Below are 22,349 nucleotides of genomic sequence, written 5' to 3'. Positions count from 1 at the left end.
CCAGTGGTCGACTTTCCCATTCCAAACTGGTTAGCGACCGCTCAGAGTTGCCAGCTTCCAGATTGCAATAGCCATCTGCTTCTCCATCTGCAGGGCAGTTCTCAATCTCGTGTCCTTGCGCCGTAGGGTGGGGGCGAGCTCATCACACAGTCCCATGAAAGTGACTTTTCTCATCCAAAAGTTCTGCTGCCACTGCTCATCATCCCAGACATGCATGACGATCTGATTCCACCACTCAGTGCTTGTTTCCCAAGCTCAAAAGCAGCATTCCATGGTGGTGAGCATGTCCGTGAATGCCTCAAGCAGTCTCATGTCATATGCGTTATGTGAGTCGACATCATCTTCGGACTCCTCACTGTCAGTTTGTAGCTTAAGGAGTAACTCAACTGCCAAATGTGATGTGCTGGCGAGATCCATCAGCATATTCCTCAGCACTTCGGGATCCATTCCCGCAGACCAAAAGGGAAGACAGAGCATGCAGTACAAAAAACGTTGAAAGATGGCACCAAATGTGGATGGAAGCACAGGGATTGCTGGGATGCGAAACAATGCATCATGGGGTGTTGGGACAGGACCCAGAATGCCCTGGTACTCCCATGCCCTTCCCTTAAGCCACAGTGCCAGAATGGAAAGAGGTGCTTTGTGAGATAGCTGCCCATAATGCACCACTCCCAATGCCGCTGCAAGTGCCGCAAATGTGGCCATGCCAGTGCGCTTGCAGCTGACAGTGTGAACATACTGCAGTGCTTTCCCTACTGCTCTCTTTGAGCGCTGGTTTAACTCTCAGCTCTCCACATTTGCAAGTGTAGCCATGCCCGTAGTGTCTAACAAAGTTATGTGGAACAGATTGTTTATCGTAAATAGTTAATACATATTCAAAGGGACCATTGTTTAGCTTAAATTGATCACCTGATTGTGAAGTTCCAGATTAGGTGATCTGTGTTTGTTGTAATTTCTGTTCATAACTTTTAAATTTGCAAATAAAAACCAGGTATTACAGATGATGCAATTATAAGTGCCCTGTATTTAAAATACAGAGATATGTCAGTGAATAAGAAAACAGTAGTAGTGTGTTCAGCTTTCTTTCACAAGGTTTTATTTTAGTATCTACTAGTACTAGATAGATTGAAACAGTCTTATATACCTCTCTGACTATCTCTAGATCATATAAATATAATAGAATCATAGACTGTGAAGCCAGAAGAGACCACTGTAGTCATCTAGTCTGACCTGTATAACACAGGCCACTGGACTTCCTTGAATTAATTTATATTTGAACTAGAGCATATCTTTCAGAAAAAATCCTTACCTTGATTTAAAATTGTCAGTGATGGAGAATTCACCATAACCCTTGGTAAGACGTTCCAATGATTAATTACACTCCTTTAATTTTTTTACCTTATTTCCAGTTTTAAATTGTCTAGCTTCCATTTCCTGCCATTGGATCTTGTTCAGTCTGTTAGACTGAAGAGCCCTATATCAAAATTCTGTTTCCCATGTAGGTATTTGTAGACTGTGATCAGGTCACCCTTAGCCTTTTTTTTCTTTTGGTTAAACTTAACAGACTGAGCTCATTGCATCTGTAAACCATGTTTTCCAATCCTTTAATCATTCTCCTGTCCTGTTGATGGCTCTCCAGTTTAATCTGTATCCTTTTGAGGTATTGGACATCACAACTGGACATAATATTCTAGTAGCAATTGTACCAGTGCACCATGTCCCCCCTAAATTTCAAGGTAATTGTAAATCAAGTTTTTGGATAACCAAATCTTTTTCTTTGAATGCTGTTCCTGTGAGTGCTCCATTTCAGGTGTCAGTGTGTCCCGTCTGTGATGCTACTGACATGAACTGTGGCTGTATAGATGATTGTTGCAACCAGGGTCCTATGGTGGCACCAGGTCTTGTACAGAGGAGGTCAGGTGTGTCTATGGAAACATTGTAGTTTGCTGGTTATGATTATTCTGTCTGTGTGTGTGTGTGATTTTTGATTATGAGTTATTGGCTATGTACTTGTGTTTGATTCTAAGTAGCCTCAGTGAAGCATTTGGTCAGCTTCTTGGGAAAGGACTAGTCTCCGTGAGTGCCCAATCAAGAAACACTTATCTGACAATGGACTCTGGGAGACGCCAATCCATATCGGAGATTTCCTGGGAACATTCAAACTAACATGTAAACAATGGCGTTAGCCTGCAAAAAGCTGAATCATTCATGGACATAAGCTTTATACAGAGTAAAACAGATTTATTTGGGGTTTAGGCTCCCAGGAAAACTGAATACTGAGTGCTTTGAAAGTTCCCTGTTAACTGAGAAACTCCTGGGCCAAGTGAATCTTAGTTTCTGTGAACTGCAGGGCGGTGTAGTCCAGCGTCTTGCTCTGTGCTGGAGCCAACTGGTGTGTCTAGCTCAGCAAGATGGGAGTGGAGGGAAGCCTTTTCTGGCAGGGATGTTTGTTCTCAGTGCTATCCCAGCACATCTAGTGACAGTCTTGAGGGGGTTTCTGTGACCCAACCTGTCACACCATCAATCTGTGATTTTTGGTAGCAGTGTCTGGTCAGGATGAGCGTGTGCAGTAGCAGTCTCGCTGCGCCACTGGTGCTTCATCTAGCTTGCACACACCCTGACTCCTGCAGTTCCTTCTCAGCCATCCTCAGCTTGAGACAGAGTCCGGTAACAGTGTCTCTAAAAATCTTCAAAAACATTAGGTTAAGCTAGATAACATAGTTATTACCCTTTCTTATTAGTAATTTGTTATTTTAATTAATATAGTTAAAGTTAGCATTAGTTATACTTAGTTAGATAGCCATAAAAGAAACTTTTAATTTTCACATCCCCCTTTTTCATAAATATACTTGGCTCCCCAGGATTTGAAAGATGTACTTCATGTAAGGACGCAATACCAATTTCTGATGGCCACTCCTTATATGTCCTGTGCTTAGGTGAGTCACATGTACTGCAGAAGTGCGCTCACTGCAGCAATCTCAAAGCGAGAGCAATGAGAGATAGGGATCTTTATCTTAAACTTATTCTAATGGAGAAATCCCTCACTCCTACACTGGGCCTTGGACAACCCGCAACAAAGGACTCCGCAGCGCGTCCTCCATGGACAGACTAAGTGCCAGCTCCTCTACAAAATCGAGGAAAAGGATCATGTCTCCATCAAACCAAGAACTTTAAAAAAAAATGGTCTCCAGTGAGATCCTCACCCAGTGGTACCAACCTCCTCCAGAATGAGCACCATTGATGCACTGGGCACCTCCAGTACTGTCCACTCCATGACCTCTGCCGGCAGGAGAACGGAGTTGAGTAGCAGGCACAAAGTGACCTCCTGCTCCACAGCTCCAACTACCCCTACAAAGGGCATGGCACTACAACCTCAACCACCTGTGATGGCTCCCCCTCTGGCACCAAGCTCATCGGCACCGAAGAAGGCTTCACACAAAGGGTCGGCACCAGGCTCACTTCCACCTAGGAGAGCAGCGCAGACGGATAAAACACTGCATACAACTGTACCAATCCTCCTTATGCACTTCCACCTAGGATGGCAGTGCAGAAGGATACAGCACCGCATACAGTGGTACCAATCCACCTTATGCACTTGTCAGATATGGAAGTGTTATCTGTTCCCAGATCTCCACTGCTCGGCACTGCTTGTACCGACTGCACCGGACCAGCCTGAATCTCCCGATGCTCCACATTTTTCTAGTGATGAGGAGGACAACATGGAGGAGGCAGTTTTCTCATCTGGACACTCCTCCCCAGCAGGCACAGGAACCTCATTATAGACCCAGGGAACAGAGCACCAGGAACTTCCCCCCATGGCTCACTAATCCATGGATGTGCCCTCCCATTCTATTTCCCATTCAGTAACCCATGGGCAGCCTACAGGTCTCAATTTCACAGACCTCTCACTTCCCACAGGAAACCCATACGCTCTGTGATGACATCGGTACCCGAGCCCTCTGAGGTAACAGAGGAGGTGGAGGAAGACAAGGATGAGACCACAGAAAATGAAACATCCTCGATCACAACTCCTCTTCTTCCACTGATGAGGCAGTTATGCCCCCAGTTTCCCACTACTACAGATGATTTCAAACACTTTCAGGAGTTATTCCAGTAGGTGGCACAGAGCCAAAATATTCCTCTTGAGGAGGTACCAAAGATGCAACACCAACTTCTCAAGATCCTACACACTTATCCACGACAGAAATAGCTTTGCCCATAAACGACGCTCTGATGGAACCTTTAGAAACAGGTGTGGCAAACACCTGCCACCATCCCCCCAACCCATAAGCATGTGGACAGGAAATACTATGTGCCAAATAAAGTCATGGACTTCCTTTTTTCACACCCACAACCTAACTCCTTAGTGGTGGATGCGGTAAACCAGTGGGGCAAATATCCTCAATTCAAATCCACACCACAAGTACAAGTAGTGAAGAGAATAGACCTCTTGAGGCAAAAAGTTTACTCTTCTGTGACTCTTGAATACCACACAGCCAATTACACACTGTTAGTTGCCAACTATGATCATGATAAGCATCTAAAACTGAACAATTTCATCCAGGAAATTCCAGAGTTAAAAAAGAGACCAATTCCATGCCATTGTCAGTGAAGGACAACATATTGCTAGAACAGCACTCCAGACATTCCTCAATGTGGTGGACACAGTTGCATGCACAACAGCGACAGCTATCGTCATGCACAGAGCATCCTGGTTGCACTCATCTGATATCCCAAGGGAACTCCAGACCAAGGTAGAGGACCTTCCCTTTGACAGGGACAAGCTCTTCTCTGCTAAAACAAATAAGGTCCTCCAGTCCATGAAGGCTGCACTGAGGACCCTTAGGGTCCACACACCCTAACAGGAGATACAGATACCAGCCTTACAATTGTAACAGAGACAGCACGTCTCAATGCCAGCAGAGACCACATGACAGTCAAAGACAAAGGCACAGACCAGAGATATTGCCTTACCCAATTTCAGGCTGCAACATCCCAAGCACCACCAAACAGGACACAATTTTAAAATGTTGGTCAAGGGTCTGACCAGCCTCCCTCAACCATTAACGCCAATGGAACAAACAATCCAAAACGTTGGTCATCAGCTTCGACCATTTTACCATCCATGGAACTCTGTTACCATGAACCATTGGGTTTTAGAGATCATTTGAATGGGTTATACCATCTCCTTTACCTCCATCCCACCTACCTGCCCCCTCTTCCCTGTTCCTCTTCAGGAACACTTCTCACAAGCACCTATTGAGACAAGAAGTACATCATCTTCTACAACTAGGGGCCATGGAACAAGTTCCAACACAGCACAGAGGGCAGGGATTTTATTTCCATTAGTTCCTGACTCTAAAAAGAAAAACGGATGTTGGCAATTCATACTTGATCTCAGAAAACTCAACAAATTTGTCCGTACCCACAGATTCAAAATGGTCACACTAAACTCTATCATCCCTGCGCTGGAAGAAGGTGACTGGTTCTAAAGCTTCGACCTGCAAGATGCATATTTTCACAATTCCATCTATCCTACTCAAAGATGATTCCTATGATTCACAGTGGGACAAGATCACTTTAATACAAAGTACTGACATTCGGACTGTTGACAGGTCCATGTGTCTTTACCAAAACCCTAGTGGTGGTAGCTGCTTATTTGTGCAGACAGGGAATATTGATATTCCCATACTTAGATGATCGCCTGCTAAAAGGCCCTACCCTGAAAGAAACATTATGCATTACTCGACAAAGCATCTCTCTTTTTCACTCACTAGTGCTACAAATCAGTGAAAAGAAATCTATCCTAACTCCAGTACAATAATTGGACTTCATAGGAGCGCACCTGGACTCAGTGGAGGCTAAAGCATCACTCCAATACCCCTATTCACAGCAATGACCTCCCTCATATCAGTGGTCTCAGACAGCCCATGAGTGTCTGCACACACCTGCCCCCAACTCTTGGGACATATGGCAGCTACCACTTTTGTTGTTAAACACACCAGAGTCTACATATTTTGCTTCAAGGATGGCTGAGCTCGGTATATATTCCATGAAATCACAGCCTAAACAAAAAACTTACACCAACCCCAGAGGTTCTACATTCACTATGATAGTGGACAAACCCAATAAATGTTTGCTCACGCATCCCATTTCAACAGGATCCACCATCCGTACAAATCACAACAGATGCTTCACTGATCACATGGCGAGCTCACCTAATCCAATATACAATCCAAGGCAAGTGGTCCCCCACTGAAACACATTTCATATCAACCCTGCTTGAATTATGCACGTTCCACAACACATGCCTTCATTTCCACCCTCTTATGTGAGGCAAAATAATAAGGGTCCTGATGGACAACACTGTGTGTGTGTTCTATATAAATCAAGAGAGTGGAGCATGTTCCCACTCCTTATGCACATAGGCCTTAAAACTATGGAACTGGTGCATAAAACACAACATCACTATTACAACAGCATATCTCCCAGGTCGACTGAACATGATGGCGGACATGTTAAGCAGACAGTTTTCCCAAGAGCACAAATGGGAACTGAATGATGAAATAACACAACACATATTTTACATATGGGGATCCCCACACGTAGTCCTATTCACAACATCAGTAAATGAAAAATGCCCAAAGTTTAGCTCACGAGCAGGGCACGATCCCTAGGGGACGCTTTTCTTATCAAATGGAACGCTCCCCTCCTGCACACATTCCCACTAATACCTCTAATCTCCAGAGTAATATACAAAATACAAACCGACAGGACCAAAATAATACTCATAGTACCTACATGGCCCAGACAGACATGGTTCCCTTACCTGACACCCATGGTGAGCTGCATACTGTTCACTCTCCCTGGCCTATGGAATCTTTTCTGTCTCAGGACGACAGTCAAGTCCTCCATCCAGACCCAGAGAAACTTCACCTGAAGGCATGGCTCCTTCATGGCTCCACCACGACGAACTAACCTGCTCAGAACATGTAAAACAAGTGTTAATGAACAGCAGGAATCACAACACACGTACTACTTACCTCCAGAAATGGAAAAGATTCTTCCTATGGTGCCAGAATAAACAAATATCTGCAAGCAAGGCACCACTTCCACTAATCCTCCAATATTTATTATCCCTAAAGAACTCAGGGCTTGCTATGAGCTCACATAAAGTTCATCTTGCCGCCATCATGGCCTTCCATCAACAGGTAGACAGGACTTCAATATTCGCTCACCTGATTACTAAGCAGTTTCTTGCAGGCATACAGAACATGTACCTAGATATCTGAGAACCCACGCCAGTATAGGACTTAAATCTGGTGCTCAGAAGTCTAACCAGAGCCCCATTCAAACCGTTAGCCACATGCTCATTACTTCACTTATCTATGAAAGTGACATTCCTGGTCACCATTATATCAATGTGAAGAGTCAGCGAAATAGGGGCTCTCATGGCTCACCCGCAATACACAATATTCTTCAAGGATAAAGTGACACTTAGAACACATCCTAAATTTATGCCCAAAATATCATCCTAGTTCCATCTGAACCAACTGATTCACTTAACTAAATTTCATACAAAACCACACACTAATGCTCAAGAGGCGGTCCTGAACACATTGGACACATGCTTAGCATTTTATCTATTTGGAACAAAGCTCTTCCAAAAATCACCTTGACTTTTCACTTTTTGTGTCAACAACAGAACGATCAGAGGGCTCTGCCATGTCCACGCAAAGATTATCGAAATGCATATCCAGCTGTATCCATATGTGCTTATTCACTGCACAACACTGAAGCCCCTCCAGGCACAGAACCCACTCAAGAAGAGCTTTATCTACATCCAAAGCATTCCTAACAATGTGTCCATTCTAGACATCTGCAGGGCGGCTGCCTGGGCCTCTTAACACACATTCGCAAATCACTACGCAATTACTCTCAGTTCAAGCTCAGACACAAGACTAGGCCTCACTGTACTAGCCTCAGCACCAAACTAATTCCAAAGTCCTTTCCATCCTCATGAGGGCACTGCTCTACATTCACCTGAAGTGGAGCACCCACAGGACAGCATTCAAAGAAGAAGAGAAGGTTACTCACCTAGTGCACATTCATCTGACGAAGTGGGTATTTACACACGAAAGCTTATACTCTAATAGTCTGTTAGTCTAAAAGGTGCCACAGGACTCTTTGTTGCTTTTCACCTTGTGCAGTAACCTATGTTCTTTGAGATGTGTGTCTCCCTGTGGGTGCTCCACTACCCACCCTCCTCTCCTCTAATTCAGAGTATGAGCTAAACACTCCACGGTAGAGAAGGAATTGAAGGGGTCAGGACGTGAGCCTGCTAGATGAGGCATCAGTGGCACTGCGCGACTGCTACTGCGAACACATACCCTGACCAGACACTGTTACTGAAAATCTCCCATCAGTGGCACCAGGACACACCGACACCTGAAGTGGAGCACCCATGGGGACACACATCTCAAAGAACCTCAGTTACTGCACAAGCTGAGCAACCTTCTCTTAAACTTTGAACTAAATGGCAATGATTTTTCACAGTTGAAATCAAATAGTTAAATTTTTCTATAAATGTGTTGAAGTTAAAGAAATAAATGAAAGAAAACAATATTCTTTCTCTAGGTATTCAGACCGCTGCTAGATCCAGTTACTAGGTGGGAATAATTGTATTTGTTATGACCAATTCAAAGGAATGATTAATAATTGAGTACAGTCACAAGCCTTGCCAGGTAGCTCCGATGGTAAGTGTTTGGAGAAGTCCCCTAGCTGTGAGTTTGATTTTTTTAATTTGGTCTTCTCCCATCTACAACTGACAGTATAAATGATTGACTGTCCCTGTATATAGAAGATTCTCTTTGTGCCTGTGTGTGCATGACTGTTCAGATTTCTAGTTTGTTTTTCTCCTGTAAGTGAATTTTTTGTTAGCACTTATTAAAGTGTGATGAGATTGGAGATGGAAGTCTTCTATTTATCATGCTTAAGGCTATGTTTATGTCATGGAGGTCCGTGATTTCCAGAGACCTCCATGACATTCTCTGCCTCAGCCCCAGGGGCCCCCTGCAAGGTTCTAGTGACAGGCAACAGCCTCCTGAGAGGGCCCTCAGGGTTCCAGCCTTGTGTGGGAGGGTAGGTAGGGGGCGCCTCTGGTGAGCGGCTAAGGGTGTCCAGTTTTCTCTTTGGGAAATATGGACACCCTTCAGCTCCCAGCCACCGTGGTTAGAGGGGAGCCCCCCCCTGCAGCTTCCAGCTGCCACAGGCAGAGAGGAAACCCCACAGCTCCCAGCCACCATGGTGGTAGGGGAAACCATAGAGCCGCAGCAGTAAAAGTCACAGATGGGTCACGGCTTCCGTGAATTTTTGTTTATTGCCCATAACCTGTCTTTGACTTTTACTAAAAATAACCATGACAAAATCTTAACCTTATCCATGCAGCAGTTACAGCAGTGCAAGCTTCTTTACATTCCCCTACCAGTGTGGCTCACCCCCAGTTTAGGAGGAGCTGCTGCTCTAGTTAGGGAGAGGGAGCTTGTCAGTCTTCAGATTATTTTATATCTTGATCTCTCTGCTGAGTTTGCCAGCAATGAGTGCCACTTGTAATTGGGGATTTGTAGTGTGGATGCTTACACATTAGAAACAAGACTGCAATCACAAGCTCATTTGACGTAAGCCACTGAACAACTATTAAATGGGAATGATTTTTGGTCATTACTCACAAGGGCCCAAATTTGAACCAGTTACTGAAAGGTAAGAAGTGTGATATACCATCACCAATCCTCTGAATTGTTCCCCAGTGTTCTGATTTCTGATTGCACGTTAGCTTTGTGATCTTTGATCTTGCTGTGTGATAATGTGGGCTTTACATCATGGAGGTTGAAAGGAAATTGTTTTTAATTTCTAGGCAGTATTGTTTCTATCCATGTACCTCTTTTTACTTTGATGTCCATAAGGAAGCTGAAGAAGTTTGATAGAGTATGTGTTTGAAAAAATTATTGTAGCTCACTGGTTATCTTGAAAAGTTAAGATATAAAGTTCAATTAAAGGATCGTTTTCTCCCTGGTCCTTTGAAAATATGTTGCTCAGGTTCAAGTAGGTAGGAGTGAGCTCTCTTCTCGTGGGCTCAGTAATGGCCACTTTGTGCCCTGTCCATACACAGGTGTACAAGGGAAGGAGACGGGATGGGATGGGCAAAAGGAGCCTTACACCATTGCATAGGAGCCATGCACAATTGCACTTCCTGTGTGCAATAGTATTCCTTGCTTACTAGCCATCCCAAAGGGGTGAGGGAAGAGACAGGATTAAAGCCAGATATACAGAGCTGGACAGATATGCAGAAGGGATCATGCTGCATCTTCCTAAGCAGTGACGCCGGGGGTGTGCTCCCTACAGTATGCATGACTGGTACCTCTTGGAGGAATTGTGCATCCTTAAGAATGTTGCCTTTTGGAGCTCCCGCTCTGATTGTGCTGCTCTGCATCAGTCCTAGCATGAGCCAGTGTCAAAAAGACAAAGCTGCCCTCTTATAGATGCCAGACCACAAAGCATGTTCTCCAGTTGTTTCTTCTAATATATGAGGTGTCTCATAGCCATTTGTCATGTGATCGGGTATTAGAATCCCTCCAGTGGCAAGGTGCACATTCATTAGCCTTTGTTAATATAACATCAGTGAAAAATGTATAATTTTTCCCAGCTGTTGAGAAATATCAAGCTGGCTCAATACTGGGGTCTTATTTCCCAACATTCCTGACAGGAAGTCTGTTAGCGGAGAATATTCAGTATTTTTATGCAAGCCTAGCTGCACTTTCAGAGTGCTTGTTTTAATTTTTGTCAGTGTCCTACGCAATCCTGTGATATCCATACTTTTTTCCTCAGACCTATAGTATAAAAGATCTAATGTTTGCCATTGTCATTGTTTGGTAGAAAAAACCCTTCCATTTTGTGTGACAGAACCTTGCAGTGATACCAGCACTTTACCTCAGACTAGTGCTCCTGTCTGTGATGAACTTGTAAGTATGAATTTAGGATGTTATTGTTATTTTTCTGAAAGCTTTTGTTCTTTGTTTTTGATCTTGCAGGCAAAATATTGTAGAAATTGAAAATGAGAATCACATAAACTGCCAAAGGGTAAAATGTCTTTTCAAATACAGTCCTACATATTCCACATACAAAAGAAAAAAGAGAACATTAGACATCCATTTATGAAAATCTTGGCTGTAAAGTTAGGCTCCTAAATCCTCATTTAGGGGCTAACCTAAAACCCACTGAAGTCAATGGAAAGACTCTGATTGACTTCAGTGGGTTCTGATCAGACTGCTAGGCACCTAAGTAAGTGGCTGATTTTCAAAAGTGCGGAGGACCAGCAGGCTGTCATTGAAGAGAATGGGTATGTCTGGGTTGACAGACTCAGGTTAGTGAAGCTGGCACTACCACGCTGAAAGTAGGCTGTGTAGATATCATGGTTCTGCCTGGAGCTTGGGCTCTGAAGCCTAGGAAGGGGGTAGGCTTCAGAGCCTGAGTTCCAGCCCAAGCCTTAACTTCAAAACACTGTCTGCACAGTTCTTTTAGATCACTAGCACAAGCCCCAATTCCCGTGTCTCATCCTGGGCTGGGAGACTTGCTTCTGTGGGCAATCTGCAGGCAATATGGACGTACCCAGTGAGGCTGTGCACATGCATAAGTACTTTGCTAAATCAGGGCCCAAAAGAGACACTAGTCCTGCAGATGCATTTTATTTGATAATGTAATGCACTACAGCTGCCTTGCCTACGCCCCAAAGGATTTCCTCAGCCCAGGGGGATCTTGAATGGTGTAGTAGCTTCTATGCTACCCCTCTGCCTAAGGCAGTCACATGGACTGTGGCCAGTCATCCCTGTACAGTCAGAGAATACAGAAGTGGCTTATGGCTACCTTTGCACATATCCCATCCTGAGTTGTTCCAAAACCCCCTCAGCTGTCACTTAGCATCTGAGCCTGTATTATGTTGCATGCATACAAAGGGGCAGAGTTAAGGCTGATGTACAACTATAACACTGGCAATTCCTACTGTTGGAGTGCTTCACTTTGCAAGCCTAACATTCTCTTACTGTGTTCGGGCTTTTTTAAATGTAATTTCCTAGGTTTATAAAAGACAAACCATAAAAACAAAGAAATTTCAGGTTGGAGAAATTTTTGCTAGACATACCTAGAACACTGTCATGGACAAGGTGTGCTGGGGTTCCTGGTGAGTGCTTTAGCGTGTGCTTAAATGAATCATGGATTTATTCAGAGGTTTGATCATTATGCAGTGGATACTACAGTTCTTCCATGTACCAGCTTGACAAATGCTTTATGGTGGATAGTGTTGCCAATGAGTAAAGGTGCTGCAATTCCCATTTGAAGAAGAGTACCACCAACTTTTAGTCACTGACCTCTGTGACAAATGTCATAGTATGGGAATGCTGCTTAAACTGTTAGGTCCCGGTCCTGATGTCATTGCTTAGTTATTAATTAAATTAAATCTCTTGGGTCCATAGAGATCAAGTTGTGTATTTTATGACTAATTCATGTGTTTCACATTACTTACTAAAGCAGTTTCTTAACTTCTTCAGGGCACCATGGAACTGAGTTGATGATTGCCAGTATAGAAAGGGAGGGAACGTCTTTGTTACTGTAGAATATGTCTTTGTGCATTATCCATTGTTATTCTTTAGAAGTATTTTCATTCGAATATTAAATGAAAATCATTCAGCCTAAGATGTGACAGTTAAAACTAGCTATTCTCCAAATTAGGTTTGAATACAGTTTTTGCTTTAAAATGCATTGTTTATGCAGCTATAAATTTTCATCTCCTGTCCTACTGGCACTGCAATTTAGGGTAGCGTTTAAAGTATTCTTTTTAGATGTGAAACTATTTATTTTTTCAGGCGGAGGTAAAAGAGGCAATTGTTAGTAATATGGTTAATAACCAAAAGGAAGCAGTTTTTCAGAATTCAGATGCAGGCGAAACCAGCTGCAAGTTACTAACTGCACAAAATATAATGGAGGACCCTAGCAGTTCACAAAGAAAAGATTCCAGTCCAGTGGTAATTACTGCCTGAAACTGACAGCAACAGTACACATTGAAGGAAGTTATATTATTGTTATTTGTTTGCTTATTTATTTGTATTATAGTAGTCTAGAGGTCCCAGTCAGGGCACCACTATGCCTGTGCTATACAGACAAGTAATGCAAAGGCAGTCCCTGTTCCAGAGACATCATGATCTAGGAGCTTATATTTAATTACACTATATTTTGTCTATATTTACTATATAACATTAGAAACAAAGCAAGCTGTGGAGTTGGCTGCAACCAAAAAGAGATGCTTGCTCTATAGTTATAGTTGAGTGAACAAAATGAAACACCATTGCAGAGCCATATTTCTGTCTTGAGAGCCAAATCCTAAACACAGAACACAGCACTAGTAATTGGAATGTGTCCTGGAGAGTTCCATGGTTGGGGAGTCTAGAAAGCTATGAATCCTTCCCATCTGAGATGAGGAGCAGCAGCATAGCTGTTCAATGGCACTCTGCAATCAGACAGATAAGTATTCTTATGACAACCTTTGTATCTGTGTTCCTAGAATGACTATCCTTAGATGAAAACTAATCATTGATGGTGTATTTCAGGTGATCTGCCAATTGAAAGGAGGCACTCAAATACTCTGTATAAACAGTTCTGGCACAAGAGAACTGAAAACAGTTCATCTGGTTCCCCAGTATCAAAACCAAGATAATGATCTTCAGTCAGGTACAAAGAAAATGAAAATGTAAAATAACATGTCAGACATTATGCCACAAATCATTAATGTGTATCTATGTGTTGTGTTTCTAAGCAACATTGGTGCTGAGATGAGCCAGGACTAATGTGGCTACCACCAATTACTATTTATTATTGTACGGTGTCTGCTAGGTACTTCACAAAAAGACCACAAGACTTGCTACAACAGATGTGCTGAAATTAATGAGTTGGTCATATGATGTTAATAAGCAGATTACATTCAGTAGGAAGCAGTTTGTCCAAGACACGTGCATTCTCAAGGATGACACCCACTTGCATTTCCACAAGCTTGCCACCAAATGTTACTCTTTCTCCAAAAATAAAAAGCAGCTGAAGGGGCATGGATTTAGCATTAAGATTTTTAGTGATTTAGTACATTTTCATCTACAACAGCAATGCTGTGTGTACATGTAGTTTAATGGTAACATTTTAGTAAGCTTCTCTTTCCTCCAGCAGCATGACTTTCTTAAGAGTCATCTTACCATTGTCTCCTTCCATGTTGTTTTTATTATCTGTTGTTTGTATTGCAGTAGTGCCAATGGGCACCAATCTGAGATCAGGGTCTCATTATATTAGGCACTGTAAAAACATGACTAACAGGCTCAATTTCACAAGGTGCAGAGCATTTCCAACCCTGATTGACTCAGTAGATTCTGCAGATGCCCAGTATATTTGTTATAGTGTAAAAAAAAAAAACAAAGCCTTTACCAAGGACAAATCTGAAAGATCCAAATGAGGAAAATATTTATATTAAAATTCCAGATTCTATTACAGTCACAATATCTCCAGAGGAGAGGAGGGTGAAACCATATCAGAGAACTACCATATGTCTTTATCTCCCATTTGACCAGACTTTCTTCATTTTACTCACCTTCATAGTATAGAACAGAGGGCATTGGAGGACCCAGTATTAGAAGAACCAGATATTAAGTCCATTAAAGTCCCAGGGTGATGGACCCCAAAAGTTTCCAATTTGAGCTTTTTTCTGAGCTCCATTTTTTCCTTCAACATCTGCAAAAAGGACATCTATAAATTAATTTCAGATAGCAAGATTCATCTTGTCAATCTCATAGAGCCTAATCCTTTTTTTCCCCCCAAACTGATGTGGAGGATTAATATGAATTACAGTGAGTGGGACTGTTCATGTACTTCAGGTTAAGCATGTGCTTGAGTGAATTGCTGAATCAGTACCTATGTAAAGAACGCCCCCCCCCCCAGGGCTATGGCCTCCTCCTTATTTTTCTAGCAGTAATTTCTTGTTCGTAGGCAAATACACCTGCTACAAAGTGCATTCTCTTGACTTTCAAAGTTGTAAAATAAGAATCTGAAATAAATACAATAAAAGTTTCTGTCAGTTACTTATTTGTAAAGGTATTTTAGGCTATAAAATTAGCATTTAGAGTATTTTTAAACACACACTGATGCATTTAAGGTCAAAGAGTAAAGGCCTCCAATGGTCAACTTGTTGACAAACTGGTAGTGGCCTTTGGTGGCTGTGTGCAATTGTTTAATATTTAATTCCAAAATGCAACCCTTTTGCAAATTTAAAAAGTGTTTCTGGAGAGATATCGTCTGGGTCCTCCATTAACCATATTTATTGTGGGGGAAGCCTGGGTTTGGTTCCAAGCTAATCTATGACAAAGAAGTGGAAATGAAAGATAAACTTAGTAGATGTCTTTTTTATTTTTAATAAAAGAAAGGCTTAAAGATGCTAAATGGCACGCCTGTTCCCACAAGTTTAGGCTTTGATCCTGAAAACACTTATGCATGTGCTTAATTTTATGACCTATGAGCAATCCAATTAACTTCATATAAACATTTTCTTATCAGATGTGCCTAACCCTATGACAGCTCTGCTGGGACAGTTTTTGCCAATTCCAGGCAAAGTGGATCTCAATGAACAACAGGTGAGGAAGCCTTTAACAAAAAAGAAAAGAAGAAAATAAATATATTGTCATTTCTTTTCTTAAGGCTTCTCATTTATTCATAAAATGGGATATTCATTCGACTTAGGGAAGTAACCAACGCATTGTACATTCTGTAAAGACCCTTTAAATCAGAATATCTAGCTGTTATGTACATGTTCTGTATTATGCTTGCTAGGTCTGCATCCAGTGTACAATAATCTTAGATATATAGAGGCCTGTGATTTCAATTTGATTTTTGTAAGAATGAAGGTGAACCCAGTGTTAAGAACATACCTTTTAGCAAGAATGCAATTATTACAGTATCAAGATCTTGAATTTGGTGTTCATAATGAGCTCTTATGATTGGAAACTGTTTCAGGTGTTGTCTACACAGTTCCACAATCTGGACTATCGTGTGTGAGTTGTAGTGCTTTTTGAAGTGTTCCACTCTAACTGCTCTGTGACGACCCTTCTGGCTTTCATGATCTAAAAGTTATCTACTTTGAGTTAACATAGTCCTGTCTGAAACAGGACTACATCAATGTGAACTAGGTACCTTCTAGTTCATGTCAGCAGAGTTTACACAGGGTAGTCAGAGAGCAACTGTTTAGTGTGCTCTACAAATCACACACCTGTATTCCAGTCTGTGGCACCATACAGACAAGGCATTAGAGACTTGTTTCTGTTTGTAAATGAAAAATCACAAGCTTCCTGATTTTTGCCTGGAAAGGCGGAAACTCTTCATCCAGAAGCTTTGAAGAGAGAATATGAGCTAAGAATAGCAGTCTGAAAATTCACACTTGTAAGGTGCCAATTACCCTTCAACTCCCATTCAAATCTGTCAGAGTTGAAGGTGGTCAGCACCTTGGGGGATTGAGCCATAATTGGAAGAAATTCCCACCATATATAAAATATGAAATGGTTTTGGAATTAAAATTCACTTTTGCCTTCTGTGAGCGTGTGTAAGTGTTTGTTTAAAATATCAAATTTTGAAGTGGAGCAATCACAGCCCAATGTATAATACATTTGCTGGGTATTAATTTTTTCTGCCGTTGTAAGCACTCTGGCAAGCATCCTCTGTTGTACTTCAGTAGGATTTCCCTCTCCTCTACTCACCCTCATTAGGACTTAAAAAAATGTTCATTGCTATTACGCTTTATAAGTATTCAGGTTGTTATCCTTGTTATTTATTTATTATCACTGTGGTAGTTGTTAGAACAGTGTGTTAGTTTAAATAAAACAATTGGACAAAAGCCTAATAAGAAGATAGAAAGCCCTGGATTTCTAGTCTGTCAGTACAAATAGAGTTCAAATCAATAGTAATTGGGAGTTATTACTTGATGGCATATGATTTGAATGATATTAATTTAAATGAAATGTGTCAGATGAATTTGTGGCTCAGGCAAATTCCTAGTGGATAAGTGTCTATATCAAAAAAGAGAGAAGAGAAACCCTAAGCACTGAATGGAGCAAGGTGCCTGAAGTGTTCTCTTATCCATAAAGATGGTGTCTGCAGGTCAGGGGTGAGACACGTTGGAAATGTGGTGTAAAAAAATTAGCAGTTTTGTTTTCCATATCTTTCTGTATCCTCTATTTCTGCATTCCTTCCCACCCTCTTCTTCCCAACAGTTCCCTATTTTCTCCTTCCATCTGTATAACCTCCCAACATAGCTCCACCCTTTCTTTCCTGATCCTCTCCAAAAAGGTCCTAACCGTTGTTTCTCTTTTTAAATTTCACATGCTCTGGGGCCAGTCAAAGGGTTTATTACATTTAAATTCAATGGAAAATGTCAGTGACAGTGGCCAGGCAGGCTACGGACTGCCAGAATTAAAAAGAGATTGGACCCAGACTTGACAGCAGCATGAAAATATTGTGCCAGTGCTGAACAGCATAAATGAAACTTACTGCTAGTTCTCTGTAATAATGAGGACAAGAGTCCTGGCATATCGAACCTTTCTAAAGAATGTGATTACATATTTTCCCAAGATCTATGCCTCCATTAGTTTTATTAGTAACTTTTGCCTGATTAAACCAGTCGACTGTTCTCTGTTTCATTCTCATAGTCACAGACATGATTTGTCTTTATTAAAACTTAGCACAAACAGGATTTTTGCTTATTATTTTGAACAGCTTGAGAATGGATCTTTACAATCAGTAGCTAGCAGTGCCACATTCCAATCAGAAGTAAATCTTCAAGGGCCAACAAAAATGACTTTAGTTGGGTAAGAAAACAAGACCTTTAATTTTCTACTAATTTCAGTGTCAAGCTATTTTAGTTCAGCGTGATAGCCACTGTTAGTCTGTATCAGCAAAAGGAACGAGGAGTACTTGTGGCACCCTAGAGACTATCAAATTTATTTGGGCATAAGCTTTCGTGGGCTAAAACCCACTTCATCAGATGCACGCAGTGGAAAATACAGTAGGAAGATATATATACACAGAGAACCATTGTAATATTTCTTGTTGTTTTGGAGAGTTCACTTCAAGCACAGATACTGTTGTTCTTAATATGTCGTTTCCCCTCTCTTCTTCACCAAAACTGAAACTAACAGGAAAGTAAGGCTTTACACTGGGGAAGGGGGAGTGTTCCAACCTTTAAAGGGACAGGCATCACATTTCCCCACCCTACTTTAAAAAACTTCCCTAATCTATGTACATTATCATTTATGTGGCTACATGAAACACCTTAAAAACTTAACAGTGAGCTCCACTGACACATTGCTAATCTGTCCAACTTCTTTTTCAAAACTTTGGAGTGTCTGCCCAGTACTTCTTGATTTCAGGGTGCTTTTGTTATCATCTTGATCTTAATCCAGTTCACCTTGAGCTTCTCAATTCAAGATCTGCCTGAGAATGGTGGATTCTTTCCTTCAGTCACATACAATGGTAAAACAACTGATTGTTCATGAAGGTGAACTTCTTCTTTGAGTGCTTGCTCATATCCATTCCAATTAGGTGCGCGCGTGCCGCGTGCACGTTCGTCGGAAGATTTTCTACCTAGCAACACCCAGTGGGTCGGCTGGGCGCCCCCTAGCGTGGAGCCGCTATGGCACCCAATATATACCCCTGCCGACCCGTCCACTCCTCAGTTCCTTCTTACCGCCCATGTCGGTCGTTGGAACAGTGGAGCGCGGCTTAGCTGATCTCCACTTCCCTAGCTATTCACTCGTTCTAGTACTATTGTGTATATAGTTTTATAGTTGTAGTTAACACTTTTAATAACTCGGCACCAGTATGATTGCTGATACCACTCTCCGTTGAGGCATGACGTACGGTACCCTGCACACAGGGCTCCTCCTCACGTGCACTCTGCTCCGCCATGGCCATCATGGCACCCATCTGAGTCTTCGCACGCTGATAGCGCCGCATATGGAGATTCAGAAACGCAGAGCCGTGTCCTCCAGAAGCCTCAGGGCATGGAACAAGCGCCTCACTGGTCCTTCTGGATGCTTTGGGCATATCACCAGGCCCAAGGCGAACCCACAGTTCCATCTCGTTCCGCCCCGTCGGAACATTGGGCACCAGAGGCCACTGTTAGCCGCCCTCCTCCAGCGGGTACGGACGACTCGGCTCTCGCACCGGATCCTCAGGTGTTCCCGGACCCTGATGCTCCTCCAGAACAGGAGTCACTAAGTGAGCCAACCGTGCTGGGTCTGTCGTCCTCCTCTTTGCCAGATGAGGCAGTAGCCGGTGCTTCTACATCGGGCCCGCCCCCTATCGACCTCCAAGCCCACCAGGACCTTCTCCGGTGAGTCGCCTTAAACATCAACCTTCAGGTGGAGGAGGTCCCGGAGGTGGAAGACCCGGTCATAGACATACTGTCGGCGGATGCCCCAACTCGCGTGGCTCTGCCATTCATCCGCTCCATCCAGGCCAAAGCCGACATCATTTGGCAATCCCCGGCATCTATCCCTCCCACGGCCAGAGGCGTGGAAAGGAAATACATGGTACCCTCTAAAGGGTATGAATACTTATATACCCATCCTCATCCATGCTCTCTGGTTGTTCAGTCTGTGAATAAGAGAGAGCGCCATGGCCAGCAAGCCCCTGCCCCAAAATCGCGGGAGGCTAGAAGGATGGATCTACTGGGGCGTAAAGTTTACTCCACCGGAGGTCTCCAACTGTGGGTGGCTAACCAACAGGCCCTGCTCAGCAGGTATAATTATAATACCTGGCAATCGGTGGGTAAGTTCTCTGAAGTGGTCCCACAGGACTCCCGCCTGGAATTCCAAGCCCTTCTGGAGGAAGGGAAGAAAGTGGCATGGACTTCTCTGCAGGCCTCACTCGACGCTGCTGATTCGGCGGCCAGAACCATGGCCTCGGGGATTACAATGCGGAGAATATCGTGGTTGCAGGTATTAGGCCTACCTCCTGAACTGCAACACACTATTCAGGACCTTCCATTTGATGGACAGGGCCTTTTCTCTCAGAAAATGGACCCTAGACTCCAGAGTCTCAAAGACAATCGCGTCATCATGCGTTCCCTCGGGATGCATATTCCGCAGACCCAACGGAGGTCCTTCCGTACCCAGCCTCAACGCCCTTACCCCCTGCCCAGGCCACGACAAGACTTTAGCAGGAGGCATGGTCGCAGGAACCGCAGACGACAATCAGGTTCCCAAAGGGGCCAGAATAACGGTCCCGCCAAACCATCAGAGGGACCAAAACCGAACTTTTGAAGGTGCGCCCAAGAGCAGAGCACCAGTCCTTCCCCAGGATCCTCTTCAGTTTTCCAACCGCCTTTCCTCTTTCCTCCCTGCTTGGGCCCAATTAACCTCAGATCGTTGGGTCTTACGCACGGTGGAATTTGGATACCACCTCCAATTTATTTCGCCCCCTCTCTCCCACCCTCCCTCTCCGTCCCTCTTCAGGGACCCCTCTCACTGAACAATTCCTCTGGCAAGAGGTTCGTACGCTTCTCTCCATCGGAGCTATAGAGGAGGTGCTGGAGGAGTTCAGGGGCAAGGGATTTTACTCCCGATATTTCCTAATCCCCAAGGCTAAAGGGGGTCTCCGACCCATCATGGACCTACGCGGTCTCAACGTTTTTCTGAAGAAGTTGAAGTTCCACATGGTGTCCCTGAGGACCATCATCTCATCCTTGGATCCCGGAGACTGGTACGCTGCTCTTGACATGAAGGACGCATACTTTCACATCGCCATTTACCCTCCGCACAGATGGTACCTATGGTTTATGGTGCACAACCAACATTTTCAATTTGCGGTCCTCCCATTTGGCCTCTCTACCTGCCCCACGCGTTTACAAAGTGCATGGCTGTAGTGGCCGCCTTCCTCCATCGTCGGCATATACACGTCTTTCCTTACCTAAACAACTGGCTTACTCGCGGGACCTCCGAGGTTCAAGTCACCAGGCATGTTGCTATCATCACGGACCTATTCGAGAGGTTGGGCCTGATGATCAATCTAGAGAAGTCTACTCTTGTGCCCACTCAAAGAATAGAATTCATCGGGGCCGTTCTAGACTCCACACTCGCAACAGCCTGCCTTCCACTACCCCGGTTTCGGGCACTAGTTTCAGTCATAGAAAGCCTCCAAACTTTTCCGACGACCTCGGCCCACACCTGCCTCATCCTTCTCGGTCACATGGCCGCGTGCACTTTGTAACCAAGCATGCCAAACTACGCCTGCGTCCCCTTCAAACCTGGCTTGCCTCAGTTTACCGCCCGGGCAGGGACTCCATAGACATGATCGTCACCATTCCTCATAGCGTCTTAGGCTCCCTCAACTGGTGGCTAACACCTTCCCTGGTGTGTGCAGGGATGCCGTTCCAACCGAGACAGCCCTAGGAATCCCTAACGACAGACACGTCGTCTCTCGGCTGGGGGGCACACCTAGGCCATCGTTGCAGCAAGGCCTCTGGTCATCTCAAGAGCTAGGGTTGCACATAAACGTCCGCGAGCTGAGAGCAGTTCGCCTCACATGCCAGACGTTCCAACATCACCTGCAGGGCCGTTGTGTTCTAGTACTCACGGACAACACAACAGCAATGCACTACATAAACAAACAGGGAGGGACTCGATCCTCCCCCCTTTGTCAGGAGGCAATCCAACTGTGGGAATTTTGTATAGCCCACTCTATAGACCTTGTAGCGTCCTTCCTCCCACGGGTCCGGAACACTCTGGCAGACCATCTCAGCAGATCCTTTCTCTCCCATGAGTGGTCACTCCGCCCAGGACATTGTACATTCCATTTTCCAGAAGTGGGGCTTTCCCCACATAGACCTATTTGCTTCCCACAACAACGGGAAGTGTCAGAGGTTTTGCTCCTTCTAGGGTCTCGCCCCAGGCTCAATATCGGACGCCTTTCTAATCTCTTGAGCGAACCACCTGCTTTACGCCTTTCCACCTTTCCCGATGGTGCACAGGGTTCTCATAAAGCTTTGCAGGGACAGGGCTCGACTGATCCTGATCGCCCCTGCGTGGCCCCGACAACACTGTTACACCACGTTGCTGGACCACTCGATAGCCAACCCAATCCCCCTACCCCTTCATCAGGATCTGATAACGCAGGACCACGGCAGGCTTCTCCACCCAGAGCTGCAATCCCTCCATCTAACAGCGTGGCTCCTGCATGGTTAACCCAATTGGAATTACTGCTGCTCTGCCCCGGTGCAA

General features: G+C 43.9%; 1 protein-coding gene across 4 annotated transcripts in view; it reads left to right on the top strand.

Annotated features, from left to right (window-relative positions):
- TESMIN (testis expressed metallothionein like protein) overlaps positions 1-22,349 on the top strand; it is a 35,537-nt gene that overhangs the window by 2,694 nt on the left and 10,494 nt on the right. Inside the window, exons 1-6 of one of the 4 annotated variants that reach the window (XM_030560732.1) lie at positions 8,236-8,756; positions 10,933-11,018; positions 12,915-13,073; positions 13,656-13,776; positions 15,637-15,713; positions 17,845-17,936. In XM_030560732.1, coding sequence (XP_030416592.1) covers positions 12,945-13,073; positions 13,656-13,776; positions 15,637-15,713; positions 17,845-17,936 — 419 coding nt within the window. In that variant the 5' untranslated portion in view covers positions 8,236-8,756; positions 10,933-11,018; positions 12,915-12,944. Of the gene's footprint in view, positions 1-8,235; positions 8,757-9,467; positions 11,019-12,914; positions 13,074-13,655; positions 13,777-15,636; positions 15,714-17,844; positions 17,937-22,349 lie in introns of those variants that run through there. The other 3 variants (XM_030560733.1, XM_030560731.1, XM_030560730.1) reach the window with 3 other exon arrangements.

The sequence above is a fragment of the Gopherus evgoodei genome, chromosome 4 (assembly GCF_007399415.2).
Source record: "Gopherus evgoodei ecotype Sinaloan lineage chromosome 4, rGopEvg1_v1.p, whole genome shotgun sequence".
Lineage (NCBI taxonomy): Eukaryota > Metazoa > Chordata > Testudines > Testudinidae > Gopherus > Gopherus evgoodei.
This window is presented reverse-complemented; position numbering and strand designations above follow the sequence as displayed.